At 40.2% G+C, this 27,812-nt stretch overlaps 1 protein-coding gene across 6 annotated transcripts in view; it reads right to left on the bottom strand.

Annotated features, from left to right (window-relative positions):
* AAK1 (AP2 associated kinase 1) overlaps nt 1–27,812 on the bottom strand; it is a 246,166-nt gene that overhangs the window by 11,924 nt on the left and 206,430 nt on the right. For 3 of the 6 annotated variants that reach the window (XM_036752570.1, XM_036752569.1, XM_036752568.1), the window contains 6 exons: nt 25,065–25,160; nt 17,535–17,636; nt 14,051–14,152; nt 12,475–12,585; nt 6,948–7,052; nt 4,417–6,179 (listed from right to left, as the gene is read on the bottom strand). The exons of the other annotated variants lie outside the window; for them this stretch is intronic. In XM_036752570.1, coding sequence (XP_036608465.1) covers nt 6,085–6,179; nt 6,948–7,052; nt 12,475–12,585; nt 14,051–14,152; nt 17,535–17,636; nt 25,065–25,160 — 611 coding nt within the window. In that variant the 3' untranslated portion in view covers nt 4,417–6,084. Of the gene's footprint in view, nt 1–4,416; nt 6,180–6,947; nt 7,053–12,474; nt 12,586–14,050; nt 14,153–17,534; nt 17,637–25,064; nt 25,161–27,812 lie in introns of those variants that run through there. 6 annotated transcript variants of the gene reach the window in all.

The following is a 27,812-nucleotide window of genomic DNA, read 5'->3' on the forward strand; positions in this document are numbered from 1 at the left end:
TGAAAAATAATTTATTTTGAAAAGACCAATAAATAATATATGGCAGGCTCTCAATGTGGGGTATTTAAAAAACAAACCACACAACCCAACAAATCTGTTTTTCCAGTAGTGTTGCATATGGAGAGCAAATGTAAGCTTCTTCACCCATGATTAAGGAAACTGATTATTCCTCTTTTATATTAGACAGAAATTTCTCCAGTGAATTGAACAGTCATACTAGCCCAAGTTACAACATTCCCTTCCTCCCCATTCCTGTGTCAACTTTCCCCTTTCCTGTCCCTCTCTTATCTCAAGTACCCCAAACTTTCCAGCTGGCCTACTGACTCCTTTTTGAAGATGAACTCACCCTAAAGTGTTAGTGATTTAATATTATCTTTCTGGAGTTTTTATTTCAAAAGAGTGCTGGACTGACTATAAGGAGAGGGCAATGCTTAATCTAGAGAAATAAATCAACCATGATGGCATTTTAGATCTAAAAGACTTAGTGAGAGCCCTCCATAAGAAGCGGTGGGGTGGGCTTTCCCAGCACTCTTAAAATCATCCCGCAGGCCATTACCTTCTCCATGTAAGGTATGTCCTCTTTGCAATAAATTCAATATCTAATCACATGGTCAGTATTATATGAAAGTTGATGGCCTGATGCATTGGAGAATTACAGATCCCAGTTGGGAATCCTCAGTTGTATGACCTCAGCTCTCTGTGCCTCAATTTGTCCACTTGTCAAACAAGAGGGTTGGACTACAAGATCTTAATGGTCCCAACTAGTTTTGTGATTCTTTGAATGTTCAACGTATTTGGAGGGGAAGGGGGGAGAAGTTGGGGGTGGTGGTGTTCCAGATGTGTGATTCCATCAGTGTAGGGAATTCCAAGTCTAAAAATTCAGAACCTTTTCCACTGAGAGGAATCTATAACTAGTCTATAACTTATACACTTAGAGATACTCATACACTTTAGAGAGCTGCCTAGGGCACTGAGAGGTTAAATGACTTTCCTGTGGTCCCCTAACTAGGATACATTTTAGGCAACACTTGAACCCAGATCTTCCTGTCTCTAAGGTTGGCCCTTTATCCACTACAACCTCATATTCCTCATTCTCACTCTACATAAAGGGAAATTATTAGAAAGTTCTGATAAGAGAGTCACAGATTAGAACCATGGGTATTTAAAATTTTAAAGATTCTTTACAGTTTGCTCCTACATGTTAGTGAAGAGGCTAAAAACAAACCTGACATGTAATTTCATAGGTGGGGCCAAGTTACTCTGGGTAAATACAGAAGACCTCTTTGGGGATTGCTTTCAAAGTCTGCAATACATTCAAAAGCCTGGAGCCTGTAGGGACAAATCTTTGTCCTTTGAAGAGGGATGAGAGAGAGACATTTTGGGAGGCAGAGTCATTTGATGGCAATTCCAGTTATCAAGCTAGGGGATATTATTTTCAGTAAGTGCCAACTCTAAGGAATGACATGACAGGTGTTCCCTGTGTGGTCTGGTTTATCGATTAGCCCAGAGGCCTCTCCTCTCTCCTCACCCAGGGAAGTCAGAGTAAAGATGTTTAAGTGACAGCAGGCAGAAATCACTGGGACAAGTATACAAGAGTTCCAGGGGAACCACTTAGAAAATAACAGTTATTTGGATGTATAAATTCTGGTTATGTTTGTTAGAACAATCTAACATAGTACTTTAAAGTCATTCCTCAGAAAGCATCCAATTCAGCAAAATCCTCTGTTTTAATATGGTCACCAAATCACCAAATTTCAGAGCTTGAAGAGCCCTTGGAGGGCTTAACAATGTCTACAATGTGTTCAGTAAGCGCCTTTTCTAGCATCTTCTGGTTGAAGACCTCCAGTGACAGAGAACTCTCTGCTTCCTGGATAGCTTTAATTATTAGGAATTTATTTCTAACCCAAACCTAAATTTGTTTGTTTTTTTTTTTTATTTCTAACTGCTGTTCCTATTTTTTTCCTTGAAGTCCATGGTGGAACACATTTAATCCCACTTTACCAATGAGACTTTTTTGGGATACTGCTAATTGTTAGTAAGTTTTTGGGTTTAATGGACCTCCCCCAAGTTCTGTCCTGTAGAGTCAAGTAGTAGCTGTTTCCTGTGGCAGCCTTTCAAGTACTTGAAAAGCCAGGACTCCCTCTAAAATGTCCATCCTTTAGGCTAAATATCCTTGGTTTTTTTGTTGTTGTTTTTTGGCAGTTCTCATATAGTCCTTTGTCATGCTGGCTGTGCTCCTCTTGACAGTCTTCAGCTTATGAGTTCCCTTCTAAAATGTGCTGCTCAGAACTTAACACAACACTGCAGAGATGGCCTAAGTTGGGCAGTGTACAAGTAGGACTATCACCTCTCCTCTTTTAATGATGCCTAAGGTCAGGTAACTTTCTTGCTAGTCAGTTGGACAACAAGCATTTATTAAGTGCTTCCAATTTGCCAAGTACTGGAAAGCCTTTAGGGATTTGAATGAGGTGACCTGAGTGATCTGAAGGCCAGGGAAAACAAATCAATTTCTAGTTATAATTATCACCTTTAAAGTATTATGGTAAAAGTAAATTATGTATATATACGTGTAAGTGTATATACAAACCACGTATACATATATGTATACACATATAGCTGTGACCTGTATGTCTATATCTAGATATATAGATATATCTCTACATAACTATATATCTTTCTACAGGGTGTCCCCAAAGGCTTAGGGCAGTTTTAAGCTATAAAAGTTTAAAACAGCACTTAGAATTTTGGGACAACTTGTGGAGTACTTGTTCATTTTTTTCCTCAGGCTAAAAAACTAAAGAACTGATGGATTCAGGCTGCTGCTGTGCTGCTCTATTTAATAAGATACCATGCTCAAATTTAAAGGAGCAGCTATGATGGAATCCCCATGGGCCTTTATTCAAATAAAAAAAGAAAAGGGTTGGCCCTATTGGGTGAAGTTTCAGAGAGCTGGAGTAGTGATAGCAACTATGTTAGTACAATCCTGTTCAAACACCCCACAAACACAAATGAGGCAATGGCACACAGGAATTGCGCTGTCAGTCACAGAAGAACATCAGGATGAAATACCATCCTTCACAGTTCTTCTGAAGTAAAATAGATACACTTCTCCTGTCTGAGACTTTCTTCCTCCCTTAAGCAAATGAGGAAGTAAAACTTGATGCTCCCTAAGAATAACACATCCTGTAGAATGCTATGGAACATTAAGGGGCCTTGGAAATCATCTAGTTTGAAGTCCTTTTAACAGATAAAGAAACTGAGCCCCAAAGACATTAAGTGATTTGTTTTGGGTTATGTATGAGCCTAACGTCAGTCTCCAGAGTCCCAGGCAAATGTTCTTTCCAGATCACGATGCTTTCTACCTTCCAGCTTTGAAATTCTATATTATTCCATTAACCAGTGACTAGAATTACTATCCTATTTTACTTGTTCCTACTTAAAAACAACAACAACAATAAGTTTAACATTGACTCTAAAAACCTGGAAGGGCCTAATTTATTGGGTCATTCCTATGTGTTCTCAACTGACAGATACTTGATTTTCCTCCCATACCCCTGAAGAACATGACTGAAAAAAATTTAGTACAGCCATCTCCTTCTAGCTGTTCCAAGCTCCAAAGCCCTGGAGGTTAATATCTTTGAGTCTTGAGCTTGCTTCTTTTGTGTCCAATTTTATTAGCTATTTTCATTAAAACTTCCTGAGCCAGACCATTATGAAGTCAATACATATTAATCTAATTTAAAAGCCATGTGGAAGAGTGACCATTTAAACCCAATCCTTTCATTTTCTCCTAATATTCTTCACGGCTTCATCTGAATTGAGCAGTTAGAATATCCTAGGCATGTGAATGAGACAATCTTATTTTAAACTAAACTATTATATCTCCATTGGCTGATACATTCTGCTTATGTTCAGAAGAGAGAATAAAATTTTGATCTGAAGCATTAATTCAAAGCATTGTTGTTTATAAACATTCCCCCCTGCCCAACCATAAAAAAGCAAACCAAATTCCATTTTTATTGTTGATGAAACTCAGCCAATTGACAAAAAGACTTCACTGACACTGTGTTGGTGTTTCATCCGCAGCAGACAGATTTAATTCTTGAAACTGAGAAAAAAAAAAAAACCAACCAAAAAAAGGGACCTCCTACCCTAAAACAGGCTTGTTATTTGGCCAACTGGCTTCAGCCCACAGTGGTGCAACTGAAAGAGAAAAGAATAGAAAGAGACTGGGATCCCAGCTCCATTGTTTCTCTAAGGCCGCTCACGTGGGTGAGCTCAAAGCTTCCCCTCCAAAGTGCAGTGTCTTGCAGGCTTAGGGGTATTGACAAATGGGTCCCCACCCCTTTTTCCCTTTCTTCTTAAAGTGCAAATGTAAAGAAGGAGAAATAAAAGTACTAGATCTAGAGCCAAGAGTGTGGATGTGGAATTTTATTTACAGAAATCTTTTCAGCTAAGAGCTGGATCCCTTTTGACTGATAGAGCCCCAGGTGGAGGTGGGGGGAGGGTAGGTAGAAGGCTTGCCCAACCCACCTCTTCTCATGGATTGTTTCATCAGTAGCTTTTTCACAAGAGGAAAAACAAAACAAAACAAACCACAATTCCGCAAATAGCACGAGCTCCATATGCAAACAGAGGGCGACTACTAAACTTGTGAGTATGTTGGTCCAGAGTCCTTTATTTCGTGAACAGTGTTTTAAAGTCAGTGAAGAACTCTGTGCTGTTTCTTGATTTTTGGCTTGTAAGCCAAGGAGAGCAAGCAGAACAGTGGCTGGCAGCCTCCAACTTAAACACCAAGGAGAAAGGAAGGTAATTTAGCCTCGGCCATACTGTGCCTAGCTTGTCAGCACACTCACTTCTGATGACCTGAACAGAAACACGCGCTTACTCTACAAGGACAAAAGATCTGCAGGAAGCTCATAGCAACACACTTGTCAGCTGAGGAGGATCCCGGAACTTACAAGGTGGGGCTGCCAAGTAATTACAAGGGAAGGGGAGCATAAACCCTGTACAGACACCTGACATTGGATTGGAAACGCCAAGTGGAAACAGAACTGGTCAACATCTTCATTTATACATAATTTACAGTATTCAGTTTAAAATAAAAATCACAAGAAAAATACATCCGTTTCTGCTATGCCTTCTCCCACCCCCACCTCACCCTTCCCGAAAAGAAACAAACCAAAAAAAGTGGCTTCTAATTCTAAGTGGCTTCTAATTAAAGATATAATTACCACCACTGTCTATATTTTGGTCTAATTCTGAGATCTGGGCTTGGGATAGTTACAATAGGAGTAGCAATAGTTGGAATGCAATTTACCCAAAGATCGCCAGTGTTTGCAGTCATGTATCTTGGTCTCTTCGTATCCAAGAAGTTAAAGGAATGCTGAACAGGTTTGGGGGGTGAGGGTGGGATGGTGGTGGGGGTGGCATGTGAAATCCCTCGGCTAAGTCTAACTTGGTTGGCTAGGGCAAAACCCAATTTCTCTTGCCAAGCATACACTACCAACACGGCTTTCTGCCCTCCCTTAAGCCTTAGATCCATCCCCAGTCTATTGCCTCCAGCTGAGAACTTTTCAAAGGTCCATCTCCACATGGTGATGCATTAAGAAAAGAAAAGAAACAGATAAACATATTCATCAGGCCTAAGGAAAAGGGGTTTGGGAGTACTGGCTTGGGAGGCCATTCCTAGTGAGCACAAAAGAGAGGACACCAGGTGACAATTAACTAGTTCGGTTACACTTGAACTTTTGGTCAAGCTAGGTAGGGATTGATTCCAGCAAAAGTGAGGCTTCGTGGCAACTAGTTCACAATTGAAGCTAATGCTATTGAAAGTGGGTTCATGAGAAACCATTGACAAAATGGGAACTGGGAGGAACTTGCCAAGAAGTATCTCTGGAAGGCCATTTCCTTTCCTTAATATTTCTAGGGGAGAAGGTGAAAGGTGAGGGTAAAGGATTGGCGGGTCCCCTTTTTTTTTTTTTGCAAACTAGAAAAAAATCATTTTGAAGGTTAACTCCTCTGGAATGAAAACGTAGATTACGGTATGAAGGTTACAGAACTGCATCTGCTACTGGGTCACCGCTACAGGTCTATGAGCTGATCCACCAGCAGCAAAGACCTGGCTAGGTTGGGAAGACTGGACTCAGAGCTCCCACTGCTGTTTCTAGAGTGCCCACCTGGAAGTGGAGAGATAGGAATTCAGTACAGAACACAAAGGGTTAAGGTTTAGATGTGCAGAGCAAAGCAACCAAGAAAAAGGAAAAAAAAACTAGAAGCAGTAAAAAAAAATCTATGCAAGCTGTTTGTTATTGGTTAGAATTTGCAAGAATCAAAACTATTTCCTACCACCCATCATTCTCTCTCTCTCTCTCTCAACCCCCCAAACAGCCACAAGGCAGCCCATGCACTATTCTGTTAAAGGCAGGGCAAATGAAAGCTACCAGCAAAAGTGATTTCCATTTTTGGCAGAGAACAAGAGGCTGCACCCTGATATTCATCCCACCAACCAAGTTACATGAAATCATTTTTGCTTTGAGGAAGGATTTGACCAAACACAATTTTTATGCCCAAAGAAAGACATTAAAACAACTAAATAAATGGTCTTTTGGCAACTTGGTGTAGCAGAGAGATCATTTTTTTTTTATATTATTCAAAGTAGAAAGGACTTCAAATATTAGTCCTGAATATGTGAGTATGACATTGCAAGAGGGGTGACCTTCTTTAAAAGGAACATGTAAAGGTTTTTTTTTTGTTGTTGTTAAATCTTCCTCCAAAAAAAAATTTGTAAAATGTGATTATGGGGATGCATTCCTTCAACTCCAGTCTCTCTGCCTAACTCGTAAAGAACTCATAATTCAAAGAGCCCTTAAACATTTATTCCTAGCAGGTTGGGGACATTTCTACATAATCTGTTCTCAGCCTCTTCTCTTTGCCTCCTCTCTTACCTTGTGAGTTTTTGGATATCAACACAGGAATGGGGTCAAACTCATCTTCTGCCACCTTTTCAGGGCCCTCAGGAACATCAAAACCTGAGATGAGATTACTATCTTCTGCATCGTGAGGTAGGGATGGAAATAAAGAAGCAGAAAGAGCAGAGACAGATGTTAGCTCAGAAAACAATGTTAGAAGACACATAGTTCCCATCAGTGTGGTTAGGGCTGTTTTTAGAAGAAAGTGAAAGTACTGAGTTGAAATAAGAGATGACTCCATAAGGAGGGAAAAATGTCAGGCAAACATACTGAGAAAACAGGCCACTGTTGTGATGCACAGAGAAAGCCTCCTTGGACTATTTAAGGATGGAGAAAAGAAGACATAAAACACATTTATCTCAGCCTAAAGCTTAAGTCTAGATGCTCTGTATTATAATGAAAAACTGGTTATTTCTTTGTTGATCATGGTTAAGAAATTAGAAAGGGAAGACAGGTTGGTTGATAGGCTTTCTCTACCTATTAATGTAATTATTACTATAGTACTTTTTCGTTAAAGTAAGTTTTAGCGATACCTTTCGTTTATACAGCACAGTAGTTTCTGAATACAGAAACTCTTCTCCCCAAACCCTTCCCGGTAGCTAAGAAAAAAAGTCAATGAAAACCAACCAATACAGTGACCTCATCTAATGATGTATATACTATTTTGCTTTTGTGGTCATTGTCCAAGAGAACAAAGGTAAATTTCATTATTTTATACTATTACCTACCAAAAAAACCTCCCAAAAAACCAAAACCCATGGAAATAAACTCTGTGCCATCTTTATGGGCAAACAGAGGAAACTAATTAATGGCTTAAGATTCAAATATTACCTAGCAACTTGCAGAAAATACCTCTGAAATGACTCAACTGGGTAGGCATTTCTCATTCTAGGAGAAATTATCCAAATGACTTAGTCTCCCTGAGTGGATTGAGGGGGAGGGGATGTAGAGAGGGAAAGGAGTGGGGGAGAGTGAATAAATTTACATGCCAGTTCTCATCCAAAAGGGAATATATTCACATACAGTGGGAAGGCAGGTAGAAGTCATGTAAATTTATTCCTCTCATTTCTAATTAAAGCTGCCACACCAGCACATCCCAGCTGGGCCCCCATTTTGCAAGGGATGCCGCTCAGTAATTGCTCATTGCTGTTGATGGGCTCATCTGATACTCTGTCAGGCTTAATTGCTTAAATAGGCAACTTGCTCAATAAAAGCAAAATCTTTTAAACACTGTCAAAGGCAAAAAACCAAACCTCAGCTACTGTCACTGTAAGATGAAGCCTTTTTCCAGAAGCTTCTTTCATTAACCCTCTCAGGAAGGGGGGCTTTAGCAATCTGAGCTCTCTTTAATTCAGAAATCCCACTGCCTGGGGAACATCTTCACGATCACGTGTTCAAAAGCCGAACTGATTGAAATGGCAGTGAGAGAGAAAGGGAGAGCCAAATCCAGAAGTTTGATGACTGAAGATGAATGGAAACAAGGCTTTCTTATGAGGTCATGGTCACCAGAGTTGTGGACTCAGACCCAAAGTACATCTTACATGAAAAACAACTGTTTAAATGATTATCCCTCCAGAAGAACGTAAAAGATTATTTTTTGGTCTTAGCTGGGTATTTCCCCCCAATGCCTAGTAGAGAACCTTGAAAATAGCAGGTAGTTAATAAAAGCTTGCTGAATTGGAGTGGAATTTGCTTAGCATAAAAAAAAAAAATCCAAACAAACCCAAAACCTCATGCTGAACCACCAGCACTCCTAAACAATCCTGAGTTTAAAAGCACCTAAGTTTTAGAGCAAGTGAATGTTACCATAGAAACAGTCATCAGTGGTGAGAGCTGTACAGGTCTCCCAAAGAAGACATATTCTAAAACCTAGCAACGGAAATCAGAGCCACTTTGACAATTTTTGAGACCTAGGAATACTTTAAAGGACAGACCCTCCCTCATGTTTTCCATTTTGATCTCTCAACTTTGTAACAGAGAAGATTTGTTGAATGTATTTTAATGCAACAAAGTAACTTAATAAAAGGATAGCTTCTTTATTTTAAAAGACAACCATGACCTACATCAGAGGTTCTTAACCTGAAATCTATTGGTAGATTTCAGGGGGAGGGAGGGCTGTGGATTTGGATGGGGAAAATATGAATCTCAATTTTTACCATAATTGGCTTATACTGTAATTCTATGTTTTTAAATAAACATTACTTTGAGAGGGGGTCCATAGGCTTCACTTATGTCAATGGGATCCAAGACACAAACAACGTTAAGAACCCCTGACCTAGGTGTTCTCTAAGGTCCTTTTCAGCTCTAACATTCTACGTTCTCTGTTCCGAAGGCTTCTTCCAGAGTTGACAGGCTATGTTCTAGTTCTTTTAGTTCTAACATTCTGTCTCCTTAAGGAAAACAGCATTGATTGGGTCTGAATCTTGGTCCTATCTTTGTAAAAATGGATGAGCTGTACTAAGTAATCCCTAAGGTTCCTTCCAGCAAGGAAAGCCTGATATTTTAGGTTCTAAGATATTTCAGCTCTAACATTCTATATTCTGTGTTCCCAGTTCATTTCAAGTGCTGATGTTCCTGTAATATTAAAAATAAAAATGTAGAAATGATGTTATATAAGAATCTAAAAGGCTTGGAGCTCACAACTCCATTTTTTAATGCACAGATTATGAATACAGTCAAAGAGAAGAGGGTTTCCCTAAGGATGATGAAGTTCTCTAGCTCTTCCTGCTTAAGGATGACATTTTGCCAACTGTATCAAGTCATGGAACACTACCAGGCCTCTTCATGGGGGTTCATGGTCTTTCAAAAGAATTGGCCTAGTAATACACACAGAAAAAACTAAATCAATGAAGAATGACTATCGTTCACACTATAATGTGCAGCTGGGTTGACAGTTCATTGAATTAGCCCATTAATACATGCAGACTGACAGAGTTTGCCAAAGAAGTGAGCAGAAGTAGGAAAAGTCAGGCTAGGTTGCATTTAGGGAAATGGCACAGAGCTTTCCATGATCTCTCTTGTTGCAAAAGCCTGTATTTCTCATGGTGATACCATATGGTTGTAAACCACACAACACCACATACTCAGAAAGATAATGGCTGCACGTGACTCACAGGGCAATGGAAAGATGTAAGGTGGGTGTAAGCAGGTTGCAGCATGTTATCAACACTTGCTTGTGCTTACCAAAGGACATCATTTAGAGCATATTGGCCAGGAAGGAAGGTGGGTCAGTTAGGTATCAAGATCAAAAGCTAACAGAGGGACAGCTTGAATGTTGTATTGGAATCTTTTAAATATTAAAGTAAACAAAAGGAGGCCTATAGTATATAAGGTGGAACCTGTGCAAAGGACTTATGGAAAGAGAAGGAAAAGAATTACGTGGAGATGAGATATCGTGGCCTGGTTGTGATTAACATTAGTAGGCTGACTACTTATAACAAAGAGATTCACAATGACAGCGTTAACTAGCAACGGTAAAAGCCACTTTTAAAAGGTCTTGGTGTAGTCTGCTGGTAAAGAGGGCCAACAGTTTCCATTTGCGTTTGCTTTTTTTCTAATGAAGAAATGAAAGGACTAGGCTGTGATGGTCCATGGCCTTAGTAAGGACTTTCTCTTCTTTGCCATCAATTTCTCTTCTTTCTAAGAGGGCAGTAACTCAGCAAACTCTAAACTAGATGAATCTGTTTTAGGTTCTAATCTGGAGCTTAGAGGTGACAGGAAGTTAGGTGTGGCAGAGGATAGAGTGCTGGACTGGAAGTCAAAAAGACCCAAGTTTAAATCTGGCCTTAGATACTTACTAGCTGTGTGACCCTGGGCAAGTCAGTTAACCTTTGTTTGCCTCGGTTTCTTCATCTGTAAAATGAGGATAATAATAAGGCTTATCTCCCAGGATGGTTGTGAGGATTAAATGAGATAATATTTGTAAAGGGTGTTGCAAACACTTAAACGCTAGCTAAAAAAAAAAAGACAGGTTTGTTTCAGATCTGATCACCATCACCCCTCCTGAATTCTACTATATATTTGAGAAGGTAGAAGAGCAAAAACTTGCCTTTGGGAAGGAGCTGAGAAGGTACTAAGAAGATAAAGATTGATCCGGTATCATTTTCTTATTGATCCTATTTACAATTAATTGATTTTGTTCTGTAACTGCTTTTGTCCTATAACTACTTAAGTCATAATTCTTTGTCTCTGAACTTGGTTCAGAGTTGAGATGGCCTGTAATAGATTAAGTTTAAAAATCCAGCTCCGCTGCTCAAGGAATTTTGTGAACCTTGGGGAACATGTGAGGAAACAAGTGAGTTTGGACCTGCTATCTTACTCTGCCAAGCTGTCCTTCAAGGCTGTCTGGTTTGTTGTCCAAAAGTCTGGGCTGCTATCTCGCACCTGGTCTCAAAGAGTACTTCTTAGTCTCATGAGAGAAGAGGGGTCATTGCTAACCTCTGTTACTAAATTTCTAACCATTCATATTGAGTTCTGCACCTCAGCTCTGTAGCTAATCGTATGGGCCTTAATCCCATGATGTCATCTACTCTGCTCTTTTCTTTGTTCTGTATTCCTCAAAACCTGTAAAAGGGGATCTGTCCTTTTGCTCAGGGTCTTTGAAATTAATGGAGGCAATCCACCCATTACTGATAGGCAGCATGCCCCTGCTAATAAATGTTGTCTTGCATGGAAATCTGCCTCAGTTTGCCCTTTTGCTAAATTCCAATAATGACAGTACTAGAGCCAATGAAGATCAAAACCTATTTGATGCTTTAAAAAACATATCTGATGCAAGCACAGTGAAGAGAAAACAGCTCATTCTGAAGGATACAACTATACATTTTGTTTGGAAGAGAAGAGATTATTACTTGGTACTCAAACATTTTACTATATATAGCATGTATAAGCCATGTCCTAGTTTGCCTTCCTCATCTGAAAAAATGAAGGAATTGGATAAGAAGATCACTAAGGTTCCTTTTCAGAAAGGTGTTCCTATGGCTTTCAACTTAACCAATTTAAGACAAGAAAATATGTTTTAAAGCAGTTTTAAACCAGCTACACGTATTTGATGGGCTTATGGGATTTAGAGCTGGAAGAGATTTTAGAGTCCATCTAGTATAAACCGTTTCATTTTACAGATGAAGAAACTGAGGCTCACAGAGTGACCTACCCACAGTCACAAGTGCAGGTAAATGGCAGTGGACATTCAAGCCACTGATTCCAAAGTCCAGCATTCTGTCAATAGACCATGCTGCTTTCCCTTCCGTTATTTGACAGTAATAAAACCCCATTTTAATCAACAATCATTTAGAAATATTTTTTAAAAATTCAGATGATTGTATTGACCCCCTCCCATCCCTGGTTAGTTTGAATCACTGAGGTTCTCTATATAAAATGGAAATGATAACACAAGCTAAAAAGAAAACAGCTGCACAGACAATCTCACAAGAACAATGTTCTCTGGTCACTCTTTCCCTCCCCTCCCTGGACAAACGGAGCACATGCCACATCGAGTGTTTACCTTTATGAGCCGGAGCAGAAATTGCCATGGGAGTGAACTCATCTAGAAGGTCAGTAGCTGGGTTAGAAAGCAGAGAGGAATCAAGAAGGGAATCTTCCCCAGGGAGAGAATCTGAGTCCAGAAGAAAGGGAGGCCAGGAGCATGAAATGGTATATACAACAGGAGAATGGGATTAGACTATCAACCTTCAGATTACTGGCTTGACACCTCATTCATACAACTCACAACAGCAGCAGCAAAAACAACAACAACAAGATGACAAATCCAGGGTCTTCACAACAACAACAGATTACAGTTATACAGGGCTTTAAGTTTTACAAAGCATTTGGCATACATTGTCCTAAAAGTCTTAGTGCAGTTTTAAGTAGTTGTTTAATAAACGCTTTGTCATTCTTTAGCGGGTAGATATAGAAGACTTTTCTCTCGAGGCCATCAACTTCCTATAGAAATTGAACTGAAATATTTTACATGATGAAAGCCAGGGCAGAGTCCCAACCCATCCTCATTTGTCATCCTTACATCACTAAGGCTGCTCATCAGAGCTTCTGTATCGCCTATTTTAAAGACTGTGAAAGGGCCTAACATTAAAACATCCAACCCCAAACTTAGACCTAGATGAATTTAGATTGGTCTCTGTCTCTGTCCCTCTCTCCAAATGCCAACAAATTTTAGTTTTATTCAGGCATTTTACTTTAGTCTTTATAAAGGTGACAAATTCAGTGCTTTTCCTGCAAGATTTCCCAACTCTGTGTCACTAGAATGGAAGAGCTGTATTAAGCATCTAAACAGATACTAGTTTTTTCTTCCAAATTACCTTCAAATTCAATTTTAAAAAATCTCATATATGTGATTAAAGCTTTGTGTGAGGAACACACTTCAGGTGTACACTTCCAGCTAAGTCAACTTTAAGAGCAAATAAAATTGGTCTAATACATCCAGAGTGATAAAGGTTTACTCCCTTCCCCATAAGGTTGCACCAACCAATGGAGTTCCACACCAAAATCATTGCCAGATCATAACCAAACCGCTATACAATTGTAAAATCCCGAAGTAATATTGCTAGGCCAGTCACTCATTCATTCGTAAGGTGGTTTGTGTGGAGTTAACTGCCTTTTACAATGCTGCTTCACCTACTCACGTTTTTGTAAACCTAATTAACAGTGTTAGGCTATTCCTGAAGAGGAAAGAATATGTGGTAGTTTTGCTACATAGTTAACTAGAAAAGAAGAGAGCTGTCTTACAAGTCTGACAGGAAAGCTGAGGGAAAGAGTGGTGTGGAACCAACTGGGTCACTACAATTGACATAAAAGTAGTCTATTCTTCATATGGTGAACAAGTTACCAAACATCCGTAAGTTGGAGCTGAGAGCACAATAAGTAGCAACTAATATTGTGGAAAGTAAAAGGAACCAGTCTGCATAAAAATCACATCCTCAATCTTGATTTCATGTGGTTGGGAGACAGACAGGCTCTCCTCATTGAAAGGGGCTTGCTTCTATAATCAGAACAAAATCCACGGGCTGACTAGTCTTATCTCCATGACCAAATGCTCTGGTTTGAGGAGAAACTTTACTAACCTGTTCGGTTGGATGTGACAGAGTCAGTCTGAGATGGAAGGCGCTGGGGCATTGGGGGCTCCAGTCCTGGTATAAGACTTTCAACAGCAACATCAACTTTTCCTTTGGCAGCAGTGTTAAAAAAAATCAGAGGGAGGGGGAAAACGAATTATAGGGAGTCAGAGGGAGACTGAAAAGCACTGGAGTTGTAGTCAGAGGATTGGGGTTCAAATCCGAGTTCTGCTACTTACTAGCTGTGTAATCTTAAACAAGTCACTTTCCTCTTTGGATCTCAGTTTCCCCATATGGGAAATTAGACTGGATGGTCTCTAAGGTCCTTCTCAGGTATAAATGCTATGATCCTATGAGAGGCCAGGACAGTTAATCCCTGAATTGCAAGGGGTCCCGTGCATGGGAGTTTCGGTCAGTGGGCCTGAGAACTATGTCATAGGAAGAAAAGTTTAAAGTATTTGGGCATGTTTAGCCTGAAAAGAGAAGTAGGAATTGATAGCAGTCTTCACTGTTTTGGGGGGGTTCCTCACTATTATAGACACTATGCTTTTCATTATGTATTGCCTTATGACAGATCTTTGATACATTATTTTTTTATGTCTATCTCTCCAATCAGATTATAAGCTCCTTGAGCGGAATCTCATGTGTCTTCCATAACTTTGTTTCCCTCAAAGCACCTAATATAGTGCTGCGCATACTGCACATAATTGTCTTCTAATTGGTGGGTGTGTAGTACTAAGGTACCATCCCCCTTTAATATTTTCATATGGAACAGTTTGGTGCTGAAAGAGGCAGAAACATCACTTTTGCAAAAAGACAAAAGAATTCTATTATTTTATATGTAATGAAACACAGTTTTCATCCAGGCTATGAGCAGATTGGTTGCAAAATGGACAGAGAATGACCCATGGCATAAACATAAGGACTTAAATCACTATGTGAAGGATGTAAAGTGATATCTCTTTTGTAGTTTTAATGGTTCAAAGGGTAAGAGAAAATTTTTATTTATTAAAAATTGTGAGTATAAAAACACAGTTGCCAGAGGAACAGTTTTGGAGACTATGGAATTGTTGAAGCTCTAGGATATAGCAGTCCCTAAACTTATCTTCATGGGACTTTTAAGACTTAGGAAGTTAAAAACTTGCAGTGAAAAAAAAATCATATAACTGTTTAGATATTATGAGATCATTAAATAAGGAAAAGGGGGATCTGGCAAGTTTTTAACTCAAAAGTGAAAGATGAGTCACTGAATAACAGTTTGCCTTTATTAAAGCTACTGAAAATAGTGAAGAATAAATAAGTAGAGGGTGCATACTGAGAAAATTGACAAGTAAAGACTAAAGAACCGGGAGGAGAAGGGAGAGAAGAGAGTGGGAAAGGTGGACTCTCTTGGAGCTCTGAGAGGCGGCAGCTGAAGCAGCTGACTGACAGAAGGCTTCAGCTATGAGAGTCCTGATTGGCTGAGGAAAGACTAGAGCTCACTGGACAAGGGTAAATAGCATCAGGTATTGCTCTTCAGTGACACCTAGAATTTGAGAGAGGTGAAGCCTTTCAAAAGTGCATGCAGCTTTCAGCCACCACATCTAGGTTGAGAGGGGAAAAGACAGGTTTGGCAGCTAATCTGCTGAGAGCTGTTTGGTCAATGCAGCATCCTGGGTGAGTAAATGGCTGTCTGAGGTTGTCTGTATTGTCTAAAGAGAGCCAGTTTAAGGAGTTGTGTATTTTTCTGGCTTAAAGGGAACTGCTAGCTAAATTAAGAGTATAATACTTTCTCAGCACCCTTTTAAGGGTGATTGTAAGCTGAAAGAACTTGTAAATGCTCCACTGGTTCAGGAATAGAAGAATAATGGATTTGCTGAGCTGGAGAGTGGTGAGGATCAGAAGGGGAGCAGTTAGCAAAGATGGGGCTTCATGCAGTATAGATGTTCCTTAATAGAAAAATATTATCAAAGCCTGCTCTCCAGAGTATTAGTTAACGTAAGCACACCAGATATCCCTCTTTAGGTGCTTGCCTGACAGATTTCTTTAAGTCTGTGATCACTCTCCCCAACAGTTAGGTGAGTGTAACCCTAGTTAATGTGTGAATTATAATGTACTTATTCCTGAATTTACATTAATATGAGTATCTGACTTTTTTTTTTGGCCTTACTACAACATTGAGAGTGAATGGTATAGCACATAGATAGGGGCTCAAGAACTAAAGCAATGAATAAAGAGAGTATATTCCCCCATAACAAGGTTACTCCTAGGACTCTGAGATTATTTGAATGGGATAAGGGTCTCTTCCCTGGAAACCCAAACCTGTCAGGGTGAGGAATGGTTGGAGAATATGAGATAGCAAATAGGTGCCCCCGATCTGTATGAGAAGTGTAAGGCACTATGTGATGATCACACAAGGTCCACTCTATTCACCTGTTACATACACATACATGAAATCCTCTTTATTTATGGGGGATATAGTCAAGAAGTCAGAAAGAATAATGAAATCCACAAATTCTTGGCTATATTGACTAAGTACTGTCACATAGAGAAATTACTTTACCTGGGGACCAAATTATAAGCCAAGATGTCAGACTGAATCTGATAAGATGAAATGTAATAGGGATAAATATGAAGTCTTCCAGGGGAGGCATGGCTAGACAGCAGTTCCTCTGAAAAGGATGTGGAGGTTTAGTGAATTACAAATTCAACATCAATCAACAGTGTCATATGGCAGCCAAGAAAAGTAATGAGATCTTGGGCTGCAGTAATAAAAGTATGGTATTCAAAATGAGGGATGTGACGGATAGTCCAAGTAGATTACGCCCTGATCAGACCATACCTATAGTAATGTGTTTATAGGTGTGCAAAGAGATTAGGCCAAAATAGGCACATTGATCCACATTCTACGCATGCCTATGATTGGTTTTTGATCCATGGGCCACATTTTAGGGAGAACATTGATTAGTTGGAGACTATCCAGAAGATCAAACAGTATTAAAATGGCCTTGAGATTAGGCCACATGAGGTTCAGATTAGGTGAAGAAACTGGAGATGTTGACCTTAGTAAAGAGAATGTTTGGGGGTGGGAAGGGTATAGTAGCCTTACATGGAATAGATATTTAATAAGTGTTTGTGTGATTAAAATACTAAAATTGAAAGTTCCTTACATTGAAAAGTAATATTTCACATGTAAAAGCATTTCCACAATGCTTTTGCGTGTAACGTGTGTTTGAGGTTGGTAGTACAGTAACCTCATTTCATAGATGGAGAAATAGAGGCTCAAAGACTTGCTAAGATCACACAGCCAGTAAATGATGGAGCTGGGCCTTGAGCCCAGTCTTCTTTCCATGTGGTTAGCAGTCTTCCATGCTTTACTAGATCTTACCATAGCTCAATAAAACACTGGGTTTGCTAAGCTGCTTCCTAATTCTTTACATAAAACTCTTGAAACACAAAGGCATGCACCCCCACATCATGACAGTGATAGAAAGGGAAGAATATTTTTTATTACCATTCACAGCATCTGAAGTGCTACCAAAGGGATCTGCCAGAGGTAAAAGGTCAGGAAGGAGGAGTGAAGTACTAGGAGATTTGAGCCCCTCGATAAGCTTTTCTGGGTTAAAGAGAAAGGAAGGAGAAAGGAGAAAAATCAATGAGACAACAAAAGTAAAACTTGTCATTTCTCATCTCAAAGGTACATCAAACTCGGGAGGAACTCCTAGCACATAGGAACATCACTACGAACAGAGTAACCAAGACCAGAAATTAGTGAGTCAAAAAAAAAATACAAATTGGAAAAGAGAAAATAAAAGCCACATGTTTCTCCGGTATCAAGAGCTAGGATTAATTTATGTCAGGATTCTAAAGAAATGGGGAGCTGTATTTTGGCAGGCAAGAAAGTTCAGGGGAAAGAAACTGAGAAATGAGAGGTAACCAAGATCTTGAGTGGAGACCAAATCATGGTGGAAAGGACCATTTAGTCTGGGGAACAGAAGACTCGGCCAAGGCGGGGGGACAGAGTGCTGGGCTTGTAGTCAGGAAGATCTGACTTCAAATCCAGCCTCGGACATTCACTATCTGCGTGACCCTGGGCACGTCACTTAACCTCTGTTTGCCTCGGTTTCCTCATTTGTGGAATGGTGACAACAATAGCGCCTACCTTCCAGGGTTGTTATAAGGTTCGAATGAGACAATAATTGTAAAGTACTTAGCACGGTGCCTGGCACATAGTAGGCAATATAAATGTTTTTATTATTACTGTCATTATGCTTAGCACAGTCCCTGGCACATAGTAGGCAATATAAATGTTTTTATTATTACCGTCATTATGCTTAGCACGGTGCCTGGCACATAGTAGGCAATATAAATGTTTTTATTATTACCGTCATTATGCTTAGCACGGTGCCTGGCACATAGTAGGCAATATAAATGTTTTTATGATTACCGTCATTATGCTTAGCACGGTGCCTGGCACATAGTAGGCAATATAAATGTTTTTATGATTACCGTCATTATGCTTAGCACGGTCCCTGGCACATAGTAGGCAATATAAATGTTTTTATTATTACCGTCATTATGCTTAGCACGGTGCCTGGCACATTGTAGGCAATATAAATGTTTTTATGATTACCGTCATTATGCTTAGCACGGTGCCTGGCACATAGTAGGCAATATAAATGTTTTTATTATTACCATCATTATGCTTAGCACAGTCCCTGGCACATCATAAGCACTATACATATATAATGTGAGCGATCATCATCATCATCATCACAGCACTTTAGCAGAGTGCCTGGCACAGAGTGAGTGCTATATAAATGTCAGCTAACAGAAAAGCACTATCTTTTGGGGTATCTAAGGACTGTCGTGTAGAAGAAGGATCATACTTGTTCTTGCTGTTCCAGAAGACAGAATTTGGGCCAAAGACTATCAGTTAAAGGGGGCAGACTTTGGCTCATTATAGAAAGGACTACCGAAACAATCAGAAAGGTCCGACAGTGGGGCAGGCTATTCATCACCAGTGAAAGTGGCAAAGCAGAGGAAGGATCATTACCCATTATCAGGACTGCTTTACAGAGGATTCCTGTGTCAAGTCAGAGATTGGTTGGACTACACAATCGCTAACGTTCCACCCAGTTCTCAAATTCTATGATTCTAAAACCTGTCAAAAGTCCATTGGATATGTTTCATTTTCAACCTGAGTCTAAAGGCAATATTTACACAGCACCCTGACATATTCATAAGATTCAAACTCAGCATTTTGTACAATCTAATTTAGATATAAAATCATTGACACCTGCATGGTGTTTTATAGTTGCAAAGTGCTTTATGTCAGTCATTCATTAATTGGTACTATCCCTGTGCTGAAGTGATAAGAACAGAAATAGGTAATGTAGCTTTGGACAGAAAGCTGGACTTGGGAGTCAGAAGACCTTGTTTTAAATCCTGCACCAAGCACATGCTAGCTGAGTGATCCTGGACCAGTCATTGAATGTTTTTAAGTCAATAAAATGGGAGGAAAATATTTATATTTGTTACCTCACAGGGTTGTTGTCCTAAGGAAAGCATTTTGCAAACCTTAAAATGTGACTTATCTTTCACGGGAATATAACATCTCAGTCAATGAGTGAAGGTAGAAATATTATCATCAGAAGCAAAAACAAGAATAATTTATGTTTATTTGAGATTTTGCAAAGTTTACAAAGCATTTTTCTTCTCAGAATGGTCAAGAGGGCGATACGGAATAGTAGCAAGAGTTTCTGAGGTTAGGAGACCTGTGTTCAAATCCTACCTCCAAAATTTACTAGCTGTATGACTTTGGACAAGCCATGTTACTTCAATGAGTTATAGTTTTCTTATCTCTAAAAATGGAGGTAAGAATATTTATGTTAGTTACTCACAAGGCTGTGAGTAAATTCATCTAGAAACCTTAAAGGGGGCTGGGCATGGAGGTGCATACCAGTGATGCCTGCTACTGGTGGACGCTGGAGCTGGTGGATTGCTTGAGCTTAGGAGTTCTGACTTGCAGTAGATTAAAATCTATCAGGTATTTGCACCAAGTCCAGCACCCACATGGGGAGCACCTGAGAGAAGGGGGCCACTAGACTGCCTAAGAAGTCAGTATCACTATCATTATCATCTTGCTCACAGTCATATGGCCAATGAACGGTATAGCCAGAAGTTGAAACCAGAGACTACAAGATCTGAGGGTAAATGATATCATCCAAAGAAACTTACTTAATTTGACCTGGCTATTTGGGGGAATAATAAAATGTATAGATAAGAAGGACTTTGAAATCATTCAATCCAAACTCTTGATATAGCAGGAAACTGGACACGGGAAGGGACATGGCTTGCCAAAGATCACCCTGAGAGTAAGCAGTATAGTTTGGAGAAATCTCCAAAATGTATCAAGGCTGGGGTGCTTTCAGTAATAATAATAGCTAACATTTATATAATGCCTCAAAGTTTAAAAAGCACTTTCCTTACATTATCTCATTTGATCCTCACAACAACCCTGTAATATAGGTGCTATTATCATATCTATTTTTCAGGTGAAGAAACTGAGGCCAAGAGCGGGCAGCTGACTTGCCTAGAGTCATACCACTAGTGGTATCTGAGACAGGATTCAAACTCTTATCTTACTGATTCCAGATCCAACACTCTATCTACCCATCTTCACTGAAAATAGAGCCAGTATTTTTGGCTTTCGTGTAGTTAGAGGGAGTAGGAAGGGGAGCTCTGGTGGAGAGTCTATGTCACTTTAGGGGAATGACCATGTTCCCATGTGAGTCAATGCCAAAGGGACAAGGTTTGACAGGGGAAAATCCTCAGTCTTCTCGTACCTCATTGTTGGAGTGATGAGCTCTGTAATCTCAGACTAGAACTCAAGTTTTATGTAATGGCAGAAAGAATAGGAAAGAAATAGAAGGGAAGGGAGAGATATAGAGGGAGAGAGGGAGGAAGAAGGGGAAGAGAGAGAGAGGAGAAGAGAAAGAAGGAGAAGAAGGGAGGATAAAGGGGGAGGAAAGAAGAAGAAGGGGGGAGAGAGGGGGAGAGAGAGAGAGGGAGTGAAAGGGAGAGAGAGAGAAAGAGAGAGAAAGAGAGAGAGAGAGAGAGAGAAAGAAAATAGGGGAAGGAAAGAGAAGGATGGCAGGAAAGATAAATATAGGAGAGACAGAAGAGAGACAGAGGGACAAAGGGGGAAAAAGGAGAGAATGGGGTGAACAGGGGGAAGGGAGAGGGGGAAAAAAATCACTGAGTTCAACTGTGTTAGTCAAAAGAGGACATTAGAGGTCCAAGCTATGCAATATAGTAGAGAGAGTGCTGAATCAGGAGCTCCAAGGGTGAATGGAAGTTGTGATCCTTCTAAGCTAGGTGACTCTGGCCTGGGGTAGTAGAAAGAACACTTAAAGAGTGAGAGGATTTGAATCTTGACCCTGTTTCTTATAACCCTGGACAAATCACTTCCCCTTTCTGGCCCTGACCTCCCTCCCTTCCACCTTGTAAAAGCAGGGGAACACAACAGAGAATTTTTAAGGTTCCTCTAAGTTCTAAGCTTTGTTCCGGTCACTTAAACTCCTGGGCTTTAATTTCCTTGTCTATAAAATGGGAGAAATAATATTTGCATTATCAATCTCACAGGGTTGCTTTGAAGAAAGTTTTATAAACCTTCAGGTGTCACATGATTGGGAATTGATATAACAAGTCCCGGGAGGACAATTCTGAGAGCAGTGTAGGGAAGGCCCTGATACGGAAGGGTCCCCCCACGCTTGGTGTGCAATTTATATGTTGCAGAATATGCAGAAATAGCTGCTTTTTCTTTCATTCCAATAAAACTTTCTTTTGAGACATTGTGGACAGCCTGCTTGCAAATGGAAACATTGGGTATCAGTCAAAATCCCTCCAAATGGAGAGACTGTCCCTTAGTTCCCAAGTCAGGGATCGAGCCAAATAATGTGCAGCCCTCACAAACAACGGTAACACTTCAATAACTAAAAAATGTATGACGTTGTTCACATAGGGGGTCCCTGCCTCTACAGGACCACCTGACACCCCTCTATGACTTAACAGATGGTCTTGAGAGATACTGTGGGTGAAAAATTCATCGATGTCTCTCCCAACTTAACTAGGGTGGTCTTTGGACAGTCAGCTCCAGACACAAAGCTGTTCCAGCTTACTGAGATTTGACAGACCTTGTGCTCCACTTTGAGAACCCAGAGTCACTGCCATGCTGTGGAGAGGTACACAAGTAAAACTTTAGAAAAGAAAACAATAATGATGATGATAACGATGACGACAATGATGGTGATGATGATGACGCCTCACATTCCTTCGGCACTTTAAGGTTTACAAAGAGATTGCTTCACAGTTTGGGGATATATTCTTGGTCTATGTCTGTGATTTCATTGTTGTCAGGAGAGGGGCAGATCAGCAGCCTATCTGCAACTTACAGTCTAGGGTGACTTGTCCAGGGTCTCCCAAACAGTAAGTGTTGGAAGTGGAATGATCCTTTAGTTACTGTCCAGGGTCCCCCAGCTAGTAAGTACCAGATACCCTCTTTAAACTTCCATCTGCTGATTCCAAGACCAGGGCCCTTTCCACTACACCTCCTACTGTCTTTGCCACAAGGATTACATTGACCGATTCAAGGCTGAAAAACCAATCTAAAATCTCTAGAACTTATAGTTAAAAAGGGCAAATTCCAATAAAATGTCAGTGTGACAAATACATTTCCCATCTCAGGGCTGATCTATGCTGACACAGAAGCCAAAATGCATCCTGGCAAAAGAAAAAAGGGGAAAAAAACAATCAGTGTGATGACCAAATGTCCAAATGAGGTCAAATCAAAATTAACCCTGCCACGTGCTTGTCATTATTTTATTATTAGAAAAGGAGGAGGAAGTTTAAAAAAATCTCTGGCTGCTCTCATCAGAATGGCAAAGACAAGAATGTGTTTTTCTAAATGTGTGTCATTTTCCATTATTCTGAACCAAATTTGGGGTGGTTTTCTTTCTTTCCCCCTCCCTGTTTATAATTTCTTTTCAGTTTTATTTCTCATATAACTGCAAACTTATGTTTTGGATAAAAAAGCCAATGTTGGAAAGATTCTTCTGACCCAAATTTTTTTTTTCCTGGAAACCAGACAGAGGCAACATAGAGGCCAATGGGGAAGAAATAAACCTATAAGCAGTTAGGTCCTGATAAAGAAAGCCAATCATGAAAGGTTGTGTTGCCAGGGCATTCTACCCTCCAACCATCTAATCTCCCAACTCATTCACCCAATGGGATACATTTCAGAAATAGAGCAGGGGGAGAATGTCATCATTAAAGTGGGAAGAGATATAGGGAAAAAAAAAACACGCTAAAGACAAACCTCATTTAGTCAATACCAATGATGGTCCTCTTAAAGATATTTACATGCATAGGCCTCAGAATATTTGGTCATCATTCGTTTTTTGCTGTGTAATTATGTTTTCTTTGTACAAGGAAAACTTCTTTCGGGGGCCTTGGTTTAACCCATTTTATTAAGTAGAAGATTGGGGTTTTGCACCTGTTTTAGGCCTTGGGCCACAAAGTCAACATGTTTTTAGGAAAAAGAAAACCTAGCTAACCCATAATCTATGGGTTTTAGGTCACTGGGGTAGGCGGAACTGTGACCAAGGTAGAGGGGGAAAAAATGGAAAAAAAATTATCTTCGGGTTGGGGAGCAGAAGAGAACTATGGTTTTGTTGATGTAGGGAACTCTCTGAGGAAGAAACTCCCTCCACCAATGCAGATCTGAAATTTACCATCTTTAAGAGGTGCTTGGGGCACTGAGGAGTTAATAAATAACTTGTCACACAGTTAGTGTCAGAGGTGGGCCTTGAACCTAGGTCTCCTAATTGAAAGGCCCAGCTATGTACTACCCCAGCCACCTCCCTATGTCATTCATTAAAAAAAAATGATCAGTGGAGAAAGGAAAGGGTGACTTCTCTGTCCCTATGGAAGGGTGAGAAAGGGATAAAATTTTTGTTATTTAGTACCCTTCCTTCCATACCCTACCACCCCAAAGAAGAGATATGCTTCCCCAAGTCAGAATGCACAACCCATTTCTACACTTACGTGCCACTTCTTAAGATCACAGAATCACAGAAAGTCAAAGCTGGAAGGGGTCTTAAAATACAGGCAAACTGAGGCTTGATATGTGCCAGACACGTTGGGGATATGAGGACAAAAATGAGACAGTCCTTGACTTTGAGGAACCATTAGAATTATTTCTTTTTTTTTTTTTTGCGGGGGGAAGGCAGGGCAATTGGGGTTAAGTGACTTGCCCAAGGTCACACAGCTAGTAAGTGTGTCAAGTGTCTGAGACCAGATTTGAACTCAGGTCCTCCTGACTTCAGGGCCTGTGCTCTACTCACTGCACCACCTAGCTGCCCCCATTAGAACTATTTCTAAATGGAATGGTTTGCCTTGGGAATAGTGGGTTCTCCCTCCTGGGAGGTCTTCTAATAAGACTGGATGACCACTTGTCTGGTACGTTGCAGAAGAAATTGCATGTATGGGTTGGACGATATATTCACTGGACTTTCTTTCAATGCTGAAATTCTGTGATTTTTGTGAAGCCCAGAGGGGTTAAGTGACTTGTCCAAGGATCATACAGCTAATTGAGAGGCTGGGATGTGTCTAGAACCAAAGTCTCTTGATTTCCAGAAGTCAGTGTTTTTTCCTTTCCCGTCTTATAGCCAGGTATCACTTGTAAAATTGGTGGGGGTGAGGGCAGGGGTCAGATAATGAAGACAAAGTGAATGAGTGTGCATGTGGGAGGTGTGTTATTAATTTATTGTGTCCTTATTCCTCTACAGATCCCACCAAGTCACTTCTGACACTTCCTTGAAGCAATATCCTGGGAACAGTATGGTTTTCCCCTTTCAATCCCAGCCCTTTCACAAATCCAAATTCCCATCTTGAGACCTTGAAAATTAAGCTTTTGGAAAACAAAGTGGAAATGAGTACCTATCCCCATGTCACCCTGACGTCCCCTCGCAGTTTCCTTTACCTGGTGCATCAGGTACCGGGAGAGGGATGAAAGGATCAGACACGTTCAGAAGAGGAGGGCTAGCATCCAGACCGAGCACATCTTTCGTTTTTTCAGCTGGAGGGTTGGGTAGCGAGCAAAGATAAAGAGAGAAAAAGAAAGAGAAAAGCAGAGAACATCAAGAAGCTATAGAAGATTTTCCTGCCCAGGGAATTAATTTACCCAGCAGCCAACAAGGCTTCATGTGGTCTAAGCTGGAGCAATAGTGGAAGAGGGAAAGGAAGGATGGAAGGGGGTGGGGTAAGCAGAGAGGAAGGAAGGATAAAAGAGAAAATCTGTTTAGATTTAAACCTGTCTTACTGCAGTGGCCCTTCAGTGTTTACAACTGGATCGGAGAATATTTCTGTATGCAAGACATCTCGGTCACCATAGTGATACTGGCAGAATATTTACACCAGTCCTTGTGTTCCACCTCTTTCACGAGGACTATTAACCCACACAGAGCTCTCCCCCTTCTTGGAACTCCCACAGACTTACTGTCTGGATCACATGTTTGGGTACTTAACTGTATCCTTATTTCCACATTTTGCAGATGCCTGATTTCTGGGCACTTCCTTTATTGATGTGATCACACCTCCTCATCTAATCATATAATATTTCCTATGATTACCAGCTTCCCCAAGTGAGGAGTGTCTCCCCAATAAGACTGTTAACTCCTTGAAGTCATGTCTTATAGGCTGATTACATCAAAGGGGAAAAATACTCATTGAATGAACTGAACTAGGGACGGTGATTTCTCTCAAACCAGTGAGATATCCCTGGCATACTGTTTACAATCACATTAAAATATGACAGTTGGGGCAACTAGGTGGCACAGTGAGTAGAGCACCAGCCCTGGAGTCAGGAGGACCTGAGTTCCAATCCGACCTCAGACACTTGACATGCTTACTAGCTGTGACCTTGGGCAAGTCACTTAACCCCAATTGCCCTGCCTTCCTCCCTCAAAAAAACAAACAAACAAACGAAAAGAAAATATGACAGTCAACCAACAAGCATTTTATTAAGCATCTGCTATGTTCAAGACATGGTACTAAGTGCTGGGGATACAAAGGGAGGGAAAAGACAGACAGGGCATGCTTTCTGGGGAGATACACAAACAACTCTAAATAAATAAGATGCGTACGAGATAATTTGGAGATAACCTACAGAGGGAAGGTACTAGCATAAGAGAGAATTAAGAAAGGATTCTGATAGAAAATGGCTTTTTAGCTGAGACTTGAAGGAAACCCGAAGACTGAGATGAGGGGAGAGAACTCAAGGCATGGGGGATAGTCAACAAAAATACTTGGAGTAAGGAGATAGAGTGTCTTGTGTGAAGAACAGGAAGGAGACCAGTCCAGAGCTGGGGTGTATGTGTGTTTCAAATGTGAGGAAAACATATAAACACATAGAATTTTGGGGTATAGAGATCTTAAAAATAATGTGATATAGTACAGAGGATACTGACACTGAAGTCAGATGTCCTGGGTTCAAATCTTGCCTTTGATGCTAATTACCTGTGTGGTCGTCAGTACTTAACTTGCTGGGACTCTATCTGTTTAGATGGCAGCTGAAGCCCCTCAGGTTTATGAGCCTCTGATGCATATAAATGAAGCCTTAAAGGGATTACATACCTTATACCAGTGGCATCAAACTCAAATAGAAACAGGAGTCATTAATCTCTATATCAGGATCCTGATGGGTCACATACTGATTGCTTTAAAATGCAATATCATCTATGTTTTGTTATGTTTTTATTTCGTTAAATATTTCCCAATTATATTTTAATCTAATTTGGGCCCCTCCACTTGGGAAGTGTTACAAGCCACATATGTTTGACATTTCTGCCTTAATTCACGATTTAGCGATAGTGGTATCTTAACCACCTTAACCATCCAGTCACACGTGCTCCATAATTTGGGATCTGTACGCTTGTTTTTTAAAAATATTTTTATCTTTGTATTTCTATATAAATGGTTTCCTTGGTAATCCTACATATTTTATTCTATGAATTGAAAAACATTATTCTGAGGAATCCATGGACTGCCAAAGGGGCCCAAGACAAAAAAAAAGGTTAAGACCCCCTCAGTCCAACTCTTCCATGTCTATAGATGTGAAATGATCCAGAAGTTGTTACTTCCCTAAGGTCACCCTGGTTATCTGTCACAGTATGAGGAGTAGAGCCTAGATTCTCAGGCTGCTTTCACTCTGCATTTTTTGCTTCCGTGGGAATATAGATTCAGAGCTGGAAAGGATTGTAGAGGTCTTCTAGTCCAACCTCCTCATTTTATAGACAAGAACTGGAGCCTCAGGAAGTCAGATGACTTACTTAAGGTCATACAGGGAGTTATGTGGCAAAGCATAATGTTTGAACCCAGGTCTTCTGATTCTAAACCTAGGACTTTCCCCTCCTATACCACAGTGCCTCCCCCATCCATTAGCATCTCTCTGTATCTTTACTGGAAAAGGATAAACCTTTCATTAACTTTAAAATGAAATTAGGAAGCTGAATTGTCAAAAGGCAGGAAAGATTTTAGTCACCATCCCCAGCCTGTCTAAAACCCAAGAATCCATAGCTACATCTCCTTTGCAATTTGCACCACAAAAAGGTGTTTAAAAGAACCCCTTGCCCAAAGATCATGCTTGTTCCCTTCCCTGGCAGATGATCTAGGCTTAGTAAAGGTCTGTATCCATGTAATTTTCACAGTCTCATTTCCTATATTTGAAGGC

The sequence above is a fragment of the Trichosurus vulpecula genome, chromosome 3 (genome assembly GCF_011100635.1).
Source record: "Trichosurus vulpecula isolate mTriVul1 chromosome 3, mTriVul1.pri, whole genome shotgun sequence".
NCBI lineage: Eukaryota > Metazoa > Chordata > Mammalia > Diprotodontia > Phalangeridae > Trichosurus > Trichosurus vulpecula.